At 36.7% G+C, this 13647-nt stretch overlaps 1 protein-coding gene across 11 annotated transcripts in view; it reads right to left on the bottom strand.

Moving 5' to 3' along the window:
* LOC128019809 (leucine-rich repeat and calponin homology domain-containing protein 1-like) overlaps nucleotides 1-13130 on the bottom strand; it is a 39570-nt gene extending 26440 nt beyond the window's left edge. For 10 of the 11 annotated variants that reach the window (XM_052606065.1, XM_052606067.1, XM_052606070.1 and 7 more), the window contains exons 1-2: nucleotides 12772-13119; nucleotides 755-899 (exon numbers count right to left, since the gene is read on the bottom strand). In XM_052606065.1, the coding sequence (XP_052462025.1) occupies nucleotides 755-899; nucleotides 12772-13000 (374 nt within the window). In that variant the 5' untranslated portion in view covers nucleotides 13001-13119. Of the gene's footprint in view, nucleotides 1-754; nucleotides 900-12771 lie in introns of all 11 variants that reach the window. The other variant, XM_052606059.1, reaches the window with a different exon arrangement.
* Between the last annotated feature and the right edge of the window lie 517 nt (nucleotides 13131-13647).

Below are 13647 nucleotides of genomic sequence, written 5' to 3'. Positions count from 1 at the left end.
ACTGATTTTTTTTTTTTTTAACTGTTCTATACCACATAACTTGTGACACACAACTTTTGTGTTTAATTAAAAAATATTATTTTGTATTAAGCTTAATTGTGAGAGTGGTGTTAAACTTTTTTAAAATTTTCACCTTGGTAATATATGTGGTTATTTAGCATTTTTTAATCCAATTTGTGAAACGTGTTCATTTTTGTTAGTTTTGTCAGGGAGATTGTAAACATTGCAGAGGTTTAAATCACAGTTCATTTATCAAACTGGAAATCAAAGTTCAAATTAATCATACAGTTCTGAGTTAAGAAAACAGAGACATAACACAATGTCATTTATGTATGTATGTGTATGTGTTAAGGTTGGAATAGCTACACTACATGACTTTTAAAATCTGAAATTATTTTTAAAACACTAGGCATCATACACTTAGCGACTTTGTAAATAGTGACAAAGGAAAAGTGACCATCATACACTACACGACTAAGGATCATACACTGCCCAACTTTAAAGTGGTTCCAGCAACAAAAAAATCATGCAGAAAGATGCACCTGAAAATATTAAACTGAAAATATCAAACAACTGGATGGAGTCTGTGACCAGCATACTATACACTTTATGATTTTCTATGGAATCTGTCAACTCAAATCTGTAGTCTAGCTCGGACATTCTGCAACTAGCGTCAACTTCTCCTGACTGTAAATCAGCAGAAAATCAGGGCAAACATCGTGTTGTGTATTCCAGGCTTTAGTGTGACGCTCACCTGATGTTTAAGCAGGTCAGGGATTGAAGGCTGATGATGGAATCAGGAATGCTTCTGATGCAGTTGTGATAAAGGTTCAGCGTTTCCAGGGAGACCAGATGACACACCTCTGACGGGATGTCAATCAAGCGATTCTTTGACAGCTCTGAGAGAGAAAGAGTTCAGTTAACACGAATGCTTTAAAAAAGAAGCTAGAGCCTTTATTATGCAACCAGCATGACTTTATGTTACACTCAATGCTACATTTGTTGTTGTAGTACCACAGCTAGACACAGGGAGGTGCATTCACAAGTGCATATAACAATGATGCAAACATTAGCAAAAACATCTGTGAGTGTGTGAAGGAGGGGATCCCAAGGTTAGGTTCCCTTCCTGAACACATACACACACACACCTCATTTCAAAAGCCATAATTGGTAGTGCCCAAACGAATTTAGTAATTCACATGCTTAAAAGTGAGGTCATTGTTTAAATGATGACATTTAACAAATGTGCAAGGGTTTACCGACCAGATTGTTTCATCAACGTGATCAATGTTTTGCTAATGTTTCAGGCCATGTTTTTATAGTAATATTTATGAAACTCTGTAGCAGTTGACTTTACTGTGAGAGTATGTGACTAAACGTACTACTCGCTCCCTGTAGACATTATGACAACTGTACCACACTGACCTATACCCCCTTGTCACTACGCATCAGTGTTTCCATGGAAACCATACACACAGCCCTGTGAGAGACTGTATGAGTGCTAATAGCACAGGACAGTCCCAAAGACACACACACACACACACACACACACAATTGTTTTCATGCATTAGACAAGCTTGCAAAGAACGAGGCACCCAAAATACTCTACAGTATACATGCATTCAAAATACATCCATCCAGTTTACTGAGACAAGACCTAGATATATAGTCCTACAAACCATTAACCCTAATAAGTTCAAAGGTTCAAAAAACATAATACCCAAACCATAAATCACTAAGAAAAAGCAGAAATAACAACTGGAGATCTCTAACTTTGAAACTCTGAACCAGAGATGCAATGATGATCAAATTCTGTCTGATTCTGATAAGATGAAAATTATTATTGCACAAAATCATGTTATTATGACAATATACGTTTACTTTTTTTAAAGCACAACAAAAATGTATTAAAACATTGATTTAAAAATGCATTATTATAAAGTGCTTTTTCAAAGACGCTACTTATGTGTGTTAAAAAAACATATAAAAATGTCATAAAAGTGTACTCTCTTCAAGTATTATTTCATTAATATTATTATTATTATTTATTTTTTTATTTTTACTTTTAGGATACAATACAATTAGCACACTTCTTTTTACAAAGACCTAACTCTATACAACAATGAATTTATAACATTATACCGAAAAGCATAAAATATTTTTTTAATATATATATAATAATTTATAATATAAATATTATATTATTAACAAAATTTATAATCACCAATGTAACGAAAAAAGACATACATGCAACGCGGTCACAGATGCATCATGTATGCATAATCTATACTCTAATATATAGAGTAATGTTGACTAGATTCTGAATTATCTTATGTCAGGATGTGTGGATTACTGACAGATCACAAAGGTCAAAAAATATTTGGCCCATCAAAGATGTGCATGTGTTAGCAATTTGATTTCAAGTGCTGTTAAAACAGAAAAAGCTCTTCACCTCAAAACCTGAGTAAACATGGGACATAACCTAGATGTGTCTTCAGTGTGTCTGAACGAACAGCTCATGTGATGGGCAACCACCAGTGCATATTAATATTAAACAGAGTATTACTTTCATATAAGGAACATATGAATGGACAGCTTATAAAGTTATGTGTGCTATCACACTGCACCGTTGGCTCACCCCAGTCTCAGCTATATGGGGAAAGATCAAAACACAAAGGGATGAATAATTATTTATGAAACAGGTCTTTTTAGGCCCGTAGACAAAGTCTACAGCTTGTACAAATATGATCAACAAAACAAAATGATGTTGGTAAATAGTCATCACGTAAAATTGTTTTACTGAACGACATTATATTAAACACACATACTGCAGGTAATAGTGTCCCACCAATATGAACAAAGTCAGCTACAGCCAAGAAAGAGAGAGACAGCAGATAAAACACAGACCCGGAAACTCAAGAAAACATGCCCGCATGATGTGCTGCAGGACGGAGGCCGAATAAAAACTCTTCTGATCCCTGATCTTTTTTCTAGTGTAGACTCCTGATGATCTTAATCGTACAGACGTCGCTATAACGTCTCTCGTCTTGCTGAGCTGTAACAGCGGTCTGTGTTGAGGTTGTTTGTTCTGTTCAGAGCACACAATGGGCAAAAAGATGGCACAGATGGCATGGATTATCAGACAAGCCCCTGATGAAAAGCACGCACACACTGCCATCCCTATGGTTTAAGGACAAAATGGTTGTAGATAAGGGATGTAAGGGATGTAACGTTTAACCGCGAGTTATATGTGACGATTCAAATTGGTTGAGATGCTAAACAAATCGCGATTCATGTAGGGGTAGGAGCTTTTATAAATGAACGTCTGAGGGGAACTTACCGTCTTCAGAAAAGTTTAGGTGGTATTTTTTCTTTTCATCTTGCCCCTGAATAATGCATATTAAAGTTCATAAGTGCAGCACTGCTTCGTTTACAGCGCAAACCAAGGAAACGCTTTATGCGCCACCTACTGGCAGAGAGTGAATCTGTGTCTCATTTAGTTTGTCTGCTGTTTTATGCAGATATATTTATGATTAGTTTCTCAAAACTGAAATCAAACCATTCTGTTTTTGCTTCAAAATTCCGAAAGTATACAATCTAATTTCAATTAAAATCCGCTCATGTTGCGCGTATGCAGCATCTTTGTTTGGATCATGATTAAAATAGAGTGGCTGCCACTAATTTTAAATGGAAATAAAACAGAAAAAGCTTTATTTTGTTTATATGAAGAGATTTATTTAATTTGGGTTACTTATTTATTTGATTTGGGGCATGCTTTAAAATGTAAATTTAGTTTTGTTATTTACATTTACATTCTATTAAAATTTTGCAGATGCTTTTATCCAAAGCCACTTACAAATGAGGACAACAGAAGCAATTAAAATCAACAAAAGATCAATAATATGCAAGTGCAATTTTAGCATATTATTATAGTGTTATATTTCAATTTCACAAAGAAAGAGCATTTCGTCCAAGAAATATTAAAAGGACACATTTAATTCTTAATTTGTCTTAAATATAATTTTGTGTAAAAAACATACACACAAAAAACTGTGTATTGAATCATAAATTGAATTGAATCGAATTGTGAGTTGATTGAATTGTTACATCCCTATTATAGACACATGAGAGAGAGAACAGGAGAGAAGGACAGAAGAGATTTGAAGTTGAATGTGAGGTCTGACAACACATGGGCTGTCAAGGGAGCAAACTCGTGAAATTATAAAATGTTAATTTAACAACCAAAATCAGTTTTTTTACCTTAAAATGTACTGATAACCTCCATAATAATACAGGTGGTAAAACAGAAGGCCACATGATGAATCAGAGTTATCGTAAATGTTCTGTCTTGTGGATATAGTGCAATATAAACAGTATAGCAGAATGAAGAGCCGCAAAAGGACAGCAGAATTTGATACACAGACACACACACACTGGGTGAGTGAAGTTTTCATTAAGTTAATTACATCTCTCATTCCTTTATTTGAGCTCTAATTGTTCATTCTTCCACTCAAACACTCTTGTCCTCTCTTTACAGTGTCTCTGATGTGGGAAAAGGCCAGAAACACAGTCTGTCATTATGTTGCACTGGGTGCGGCCTCATCTTGTGGCTTATAGCTGGAATAATCAGCTGAGTGCGTGTGTGTGTGTGTGTGTGTGTATATGTGTGTGTGTGTGTGTGTGTGTGTGTGTGTGTGTGCGCGTACTTATTTACAGTAAAACAGATGGTTCTGATTTAGATATATACCAAGTGTGAAAAAACAGTTAAATGCACATGCAAGTGGAGTGCTGCATTTGTGCTCGTGTTTCTGCCACTCAGCATTCCTCTGTGTGTCCACTCGCAGTGTGATGCTGAGTGCGTAATTGTGCTCTTTGAGTTTTGTTGGATAAGCAAACTGTTTCTCTCTGACAGACAGTGGCACACTGATTCACACCGGACGAGAGGAGTGTGTGTTTGTCCATCAATGCTTAAATTTGAGTTTTTGACCTGCGGGTAATCCAGAAAGGAAATCACAGCACTGCTTTCATTTTGATAATCATGGATTTAGAGAGAAAATCTCTGTTAATTTGAATTAATTAATAATAATAATAATAATAATAATAATAATAAAAACGGGTGAATCTAATTAAATATTAACAATTTTACCAAATATTTGTGAGCCATATGTATTTTTAGGTTTACTGGTGATTTCAGAAAGGTTAACAAACAAAAATTTCTGATTTCATTTGCTTTACGACAACCTATTCTTTTTTTTTTTTTCAAATGCTGTGCGTCTGACAGGCTAATTGATTTCTTAGCAACATGCTAACATAACATTTTATTGGAAACAATTGTGAGTCTCATGGCAGAGCGCTGCTGGTGAGCCACATTTGCTCTGATAGTGATTTAACTTGTTTATAATTCTTTACGATGCATTAAGAAATGTTTAATTTCTGTTTGATTTGTTTCAGTCACATTTTGGTTTGTTTTGATTTGCTCATACAATTAAAAAAACATTATATGATGGAGACAAAATTGCAACTGCTGAGAAAATTTAAAACTGATTTGTGCATGTTAAAATTGTATTTTGGGTTAGGAATGAAATTGCATAATTGTCTATTATTATAGTCATTGATTTCTAAATTCCATCATTTAAAAATTCAACTTCCATAACTCGCACTTCATTTTCACTGTCAGATCAGTGCATCACTGCTCTTTATACCCTGAGCAGAGAGGTCTGATTTATTTTACCAGAAGACTTATGACCTGATTAGCAAGCTCAGTCCATCTGTCCCCACCACACACACACACACACACACACACACACACACACACACACACACACACACACATGTATGAATGTATATGTTACATCCAGAAATTATATAAGCAAATGTATAGCAAGGCCATAATAACATACTCCAAGATCAAGAAATGGTCCATTAATAACATATTCTTATACTACAAGCATATCACCTTCACCTTCATCAATACACAAACACACTGACCCTCTTTTTGGTGTCTGGGTGGAGCTCATGTCTCAGAATGCATGTAGGGCAGATGAATCTGGGTAATATTACAGTCTCAAGGACACAAACAGCTGGTGTCTGAGCATAGTTCTTTATATTACAATGGATCACTGATCAGAAGGTCACCATTTACCATGGAAATACAATGTGGATCTTACAAGATATATATTTACTGTACCTACACACCTGTACCGGGGTGTCTCCAGTTTTTTTATTATTATTTTTTTATATCAAATTCTTTAAGACCTGCATAAATGACGGACATATTGATGTTAAGCTCACATCGTGATCCCAACCCTACTGTACAGACCAGAATTTAAACAACTTTACAGTTCAAACTCAGGTTTTGGAAAAAAAAGAAATAGAAAAGAAAATGTATAAAATGATAAAGCTCACATTTTAAACTTTGATTATATGATTATATGTGACATGATACAGTATGTGTGATCTAAACATAATAAGTTGTGCTTATTAAAATGGCAAATTCATCGGAAAGGCGATGGATTTGCAAGTTATATAAGGTAAATAATGTCAAAATTCATAAACAGTAGAAAATTAGCAATTAGCATTCACTTGGCATAAATCTGTGATATTCATTGATTGCAAACTGCTCTGAAACCATGAGTCTGTAGCACGCACACAAGCACCATGCAATCATGCAGCGCTCACATTAATTCAATAAAATCATTGCTTTTTGAAGTTTCATATTCAATCACATTATGCCATATCATGGTTCCTGTTTTTCTGTGCCCCAATTTAAGATGCCTTGAAATGATTATTATGACTTTTCTTATACAATTTAAGATATTTTAAGACTTTTTATGGCTTTAAATTTGATAAAAACTGAATTTAAGACTTTTTGAGACTTTAATGACCCGCAGGGACCCCATGTTAAAATGTTAAGCAAGCTTGTATTAAGACATTCATAATTCATAACAAACAAAAAAAAAAAAAAAACACACTATTTCAAATAAATGCTGTTCTTTTGAACTTCCTATTCTTCAAAGAATCCTGAAAATAATGCATCTCTTTTTCCACAAAAATATTAAGCAGCACAACTGTTTCCAAGATTGATAATGATCTCTTTCAATAATAATAAACATTAAACTCAGCTTTGCCATTACATAAAATACATTTTAACATGCAGTATGTTAAACTAGAAACATGGTTATTTTAAATTATAATAATATTTCACAGTATTACTGCTTGTAATGCGTTTTTTATTTTTAAAAATACAGCGGAAAAATCTTACCAACTAAAAATTTGAAACCAGAAGTGTATGCAGTTCTAGGTGGTAGGAAGTTATTTACTGGCTCAGTTTAAGGGCCGTTACATAGTCAACGCGAGAAACGCGAGCAAGCAACGTGAGCGACGCGCTCCCTTTCATAGTCTAAACAGTGGACGCAAGCGTCACGGGCGATGCGTGTATGCAATACACCGCTCACGCAACAGGGGGTAGTAGAGTCGGGTGATATTAGTAGAGTCGGGTCGCGTGATATTCAGATCACAATGGCAACTGAAGAGGAGTTTATTCTGTTGCTGATGAACTATCGTATAAATGTGGATGAATACGTATAAGTTCGCATAATTTTCTCCTCTTCGCCCGCCATTGTATTCAAACCTTCTTCTTCTGTAAACACAATATAATTGAATTAATGTACAATACTTGTAATGTCGCCCCCACAGACAACGCATAGTATTGCGTGCATCGGCGCATATCAAAAACTAGGTCGACACATTTGGCGGCCGAAGCGTAACGATGCGTAGCCTCGGGGATGTGTATGCGTACAGATGCGTTGACTATGAAACGGCCCTAAACATTAAAAGAGCAATGTATTACACTGATATACTTAATTTCATTTGTATATCTTTCTAACTGTATACCAGCATAAAACACACAGGTTTGTTCTGTAAGACAGAGACAGGATGTTTTCTCCTCCTTGGTTCATTGTATGATAACATGTGCAGAAAAGGCCATTTCCTCCTGGAGAAACATGGGAAACACACACACACACACATTTACACACCACTTCCCAAACACATGAAAACCTGTTTGGGCATTGCCTGCCTAATCTCACAAAACTTTATTTGGACTTTTAATTGATCCTAAAATGCATTATAACTAAGAAGTATATGGAGAATCTAGACACATTTGTAGCAATTACTCACGCAGGTTGATAAAGATGCACACAAAGGGGCATTTTATAACTTGACCTGCACTTCAGTCACTTCCAATAGAGCTACAGGACAGCCTAGTATACCAGATTATCAATTATCTATCAATTTAGATATTATAGTACCATGCAATATTTTTTTTAAGAAGAAACCAATCCGACTGACATTTGAGGTTTGATAAAAAAAGTAATGAAAGTTTTTCAGTTTTTCAGCTTGTTTATTTTCATATAAAACTATGGCATGCAGTTGTTTCAATTGTGCTTTTTGTCATAATCGTGCAGCCCTAGTACCAATGCAAGTGCAAATAAATTTATAAACAATAGAGGTCTAATGAAGGCCAATACATTTGATATCCATCCCTTTCCTGCTATACTTTTCCGAGAATACGTGTTTCCCAACAGTTCGTTTAAGGACTGTCACACAGCACCAGATTTTACAGCAATCGAAGCCATTCAGAATCATCATGCAATGCTGTGACACTCTTACAAACCCACAGAAACAAGGCGTAGGTTGGAAATCCCTTCAAGGTTACTGAGCCAAAACCCTTCAGGACACAGATGCCCCCATTAAGTCACACACATACATACCAGTACTTTTTATTGAAAGAAACTAATTATGTTAATCCATTCTAATTCTGTATGTTTTTTTATAAAAAATAAAACAAGTGAGGGGAAAAGAAATAATACCTTTTGTAACAAATTAGATTCTTATATGTAATAATGTTAATGTAACATTAAAATAAACAGCAAAATAAATGCATTTCTTATATCTCCCTGGCCTTGTTTTCAGGTTCTGTCAGTGAATGCCTGGGCTTGGTTGTTTCCATGGTGCATTAGCAAACACTCTGAAAGGTGTTGATGTGATGCATCTTTAATGCATAATGTTTATCCAAAGTAGTGTTGCCCAGCGATAAGACGCACTCCTACACATACCCAGTATTTGGAGGTTGGAGTATTTGTGTGTACATGTGTGTGGGTGTTATCCCATAATTCTTTTAACCACGCATTAAATACCCCTGCATCCACCCAAGCACTGAAAACATAAAGGAATAAAGTTGGACATTAGATTATTTGCAAGAATGCCAAAAGACTACTTAACACTCAACGATCCTATTAGCAGTTGTCGCACTGAAATTAAACCCCGAACATCCACAAAAACAAAACTTGGCTCAGGGAGCTTATCATGGAGGATTTGTGCTTGCATGCCCATATTTATGAAAACGCTATCATGTGGATGAGGGTTTGTGTCGTGAGCAGTGTGTGTGTACAATTTGTGTTTTTATGTGTGTCCTAATTCAAAGACGAAACCAAACTGTGTACATTGTGTAACACGTTTTGTGTGCATGGCGTGTGAGCTCATGTGCAACGTGCTTGTGTGGGTTGACAGCAGACAGAAGTAGGAGGTGAGAGAGAGGATACTTCATCATTACATGATCATCTCGCATCTATGTCAGAGTTCAGCACAGGTCACAAGTAATACATGCGAGTGTAAGCATGTGAAGTGTGTGTGGATCACACATACTGCATGGCTCTAAAAACCGCATGACTTTACTGTCACTTATGGTCAATTTACTGCACCCTTACTGTATAAAATAATACATTTCTTCCAAAAATCATACAAATATTACTGATCCCAAACTTTTGGGGGGGTTTGCAATGCTGTTTCATGTATTCAGAGTTGTTCACAGTGTTAAAGAGACGGATTCTCATGCTAAACGTTAGCCTGACTACGTCAGACTTCCTACTTCCGCTCAATTTCATTTCGCTTCTGTACTCAGTCTGATACAGCGTCAGAGCTTTCTGTTTGCCACCGGTCTGGAAACAGCCGGGCCAATCAACGAACAGAGGGCGGGCTGAGAGCCGTGACGTAGATGCGTAGATTAACTTCGCATAATCTGAAAAAGTCGTTTACAGCCATGTTCACTCCGGTATTTCGCTCGCATCATCATGTGTTTACAACAGGTTTACAGTGGAAGTTCAATCATAGATTTGAGTTCGATGCATGATGTCTGTGCTTCGATGCGGCTGTACAGGCGCATAACATACGTAATAACTAAATGTATCTGATTGGCTTACGGTAACCAATGATTTTAAACTTCAGACAAGCGCCCCCTAGTGAGAGAGAAAACACTTCTCTATTATGCCATTCCAGACTCTGTCTACGAAGCAAAGTGAAGTAGCAGAGTCTGGTATTACCAGGCTAGCTAAACGTGGCAAAAGTTTAAAAAAATAATTTAGAAGAATGACAGAGAATTTCTGTGCTGAAAAGTCTTACTTCCGGGTTGGTACAAGTTTCAGCTGTTTTTTTTTTTTTTTTTTTTTTTTTTTTCAAAAGTTACAGGTACCACAACATTATAAAGTACATTATGACAATGGATATTTATTTTGAGATTTGCTGAATATTATGTTTATTATGGTGTTATTAAATTATTAGTGTTCTAAGAATAGGGAAAATGAACATGCTCAATTAAACATACTACCACACAGAACTGTGTCATTAAAACAGCTATTAAACTTGGTGCTTTCACTTCCAGTTGTGTTGGAACTTGGAATTTTAAAGAAATTCCTGAAAATCAAAAACTCCCTAGTTCCCTAGTACAGTTTTGCTACATGTGAGATATTTCTGCTAATTATGACTCTTTATTATAACAGTGTTGATGTATATGGTAATTACATCCTTGAAGCAAAAAAGGACAGAGCTCAAGGCCATGAAAAATACACTACATTTTATTAGCATTGAAAAATACCTAACACCAGCTGTGAAACTCTGTTACATTTTCTTCCTGTGAGTGCGCAACAAAGACAGTGTGTTCGTGAGAACAACATGTCCCAGCTTGAAATATCAAGTTGGTTTAAAAAAAAAAAAAAAACACTGACAACTTCTGAGGAATCCAAGGCTACTGTAGGGAGAAATATGAGCTGAAATAAGCTGTGGAACAGGCACAGAACACCTGAACAAGTCGTAAACAACTCCTACCGAAGTCTCAAGTCTTCTTAAGGCCCTATGAATTATATTTAAAATAACCATAATGCTGACAATGCGGAGATGAGAACATATATCTTCGTGGCAAGGATGACTTCATCTGTGTCAGCTGTGACACCATGAACAGCTAAAATAGTTAATCTTTAGTCACTTAATAACACTTACGTTCCAAATATCACATTGGACTGGATGTGTGATTTTCTGCATTAAAGTACTTCAGAAGACCATTTAAGAATTCTAGGAATTTGCAATTTCCATGGTCTGCCCTTTCCTGTTTCCTTTTTTAGCTGCTCTCCTGGCTCTGAGCTGAGGGGAGTGCGGAGGAATTCACGGGGAACGGAAGCAGATCTACCGCCAACTGAACATTTCCCAACTGTCATCTTGGCTTTTCCCGCAGCCGTTCTTTTTGACGACTACTGGACCGAATCTTTTCAGTGAGTGAATCATTCTTGTTCATTACCATCCACACTGAATCGTTAACCGTTTCTTTTGAAACATGTGGACTGCAAGTCCACCAAAATGTCACTCAAGAAAAGTCTGTCATTTTCACAGGAGGGTGCAGTTAAGACCTATCGATTAAAAATCAAGGACAAAAATTTAACAAAAAAGATCTCTTCCTCTGGAAAGCATCTGCTGTGTACAAACATCAGATAGATGTTGGTAAGATGTCAGTTATATATAAATTCTAAATCATACACCTCTTAAAGACATTTTCTAAATGTCTGTTTGACATCTGATATAGGAAATGTCCTATAGACGTATTGCAGAAGAGCAAACACTTCTTGCAGATGTCATATAGACATCTCTGTGATGTACATGTGCTATCAGGGTCACTGGTGAATGTACAGAAAAATATACTGAATTAGTCATTTTGACTCACTGTGAGATCCCTACCACTACTGACGTCACACGCCTCGCAGAAATACACGTCTCAAGTTGTCATTATCATAACAAGCAGTGCACATAAAAGCAGCAAATCATTCTATGCAGGGTTAAATTGCAGATCCCATGATCATCAGCCCTCAGAGTTCTGGTTTCAAGACATAACCCACAAGTGCATTCGTTTTCATTTCATAGGCATTGGTGTGTTCTGTTGATCTCCAAAGATGGAAATGAAATCCCCTGTCAAAAGTGTAAGGGGATTTCCAGTACTCAGTATGTGGACAAGCTTCTCACATAGGAAGTCTTATATGGACAGTCCCGCGCTAAAATAACAGTATCCACTAACGTTACTTTCGTCCCACTCATCCTCGAAGCTCCGTGCTGGGAGTTTGTAATGCTTCTGGACACAACTGAAGTAGCCCACATCTCTTTATCCCGCCCCAGGACACTGTCCCGTCTGCAATAGCCTAACATGTACTGTAACATTCATGGAAATGCTGACGCAGATGTTTCATCTGCTTTCTGTTGAGTTAGAGGTCTACAGTAAAATTTTTAAAAAGCCTAAACGTATTTAAGTGGTCAAAATGCGAGAAAACACGTTTTAAGCAGCACTGCCGTTTGAAACTCTTCCAAGCGCAATCCGACCGATCAGGTGCGCGCACGCGCACGCACACACAAACAACGTGCTAAACATAAACACAGAATCACTTCACTTTAACGTACCTGCTTCAACCGTATCCGTTAGGTCATAATTAGATGCTGTCCGAGGGAATTCTTTCAGTTTTCTTGTGCTGAGGTTAAGGAATCCGGAGCTCGCCGCATCCTCCAGAGCTCTCTCCAAGCCCCGGTTGAAAGGCAGGTTCGTGCTGGAGCCCAGTCCGCTCAGGTTCGTCTGTACTGCGGCAGACGGCAGCTGGGAATGAGGACGGGGCTCCGGTCCCAGCGTCGCCATGTTTGCCCCGTCGGGAAAAAAAGCTTGTCGAAAGGCTTTGTGATCAGTATATCCCAAAGAAAATATGCTGGTCTCAATAGCGGTGGCTGAATTTCCTCCTAGTGCGCTATCTGACTGTCCATAACGCGTCTGCGTCTGCGCATATTATTTTATGAACCTGAGCTCGTGCCAATAACGGGTCTTGAGGCCTTTACCGTGGCGCCATCTGCTGTACGATCACAGCAAAAGTGAACAGATGGTGATGTTATACAGAATGTTGTTAGGAAAGTTTACTGAATGGATAACCTTATCAAATATTAAACTCTCAAACCTCGGGAATTCACGGTTGTTATACGAAATGGTATTATGCACACGCATGCTTTCTGTTTATTATCATAATTATTTTTTAAGTAGTAATTAGAAAAAAAATATTATGTCTGAAAGTAAATAGACAGTAACACAAGAGTAAAATAGAAAGATATTATATAATAAAATATAATTTTATTATACAGAACACAACTTATAAGCCTATGTGTGCTGTTCTACAATAGATTCCAAACTAAATTTTAGATTCCAGACTAAATTTTAGTCACAAATGTTACTCCTAGGCCTACATTTAAATTAATTAACGTTTATATGAATTGGACAGATTTGAAGAGACCAATGCC

Source organism: Carassius gibelio, chromosome A9 (assembly GCF_023724105.1).
Source record: "Carassius gibelio isolate Cgi1373 ecotype wild population from Czech Republic chromosome A9, carGib1.2-hapl.c, whole genome shotgun sequence".
Taxonomy (NCBI): Eukaryota; Metazoa; Chordata; class Actinopteri; order Cypriniformes; family Cyprinidae; genus Carassius; species Carassius gibelio.
This window is presented reverse-complemented; position numbering and strand designations above follow the sequence as displayed.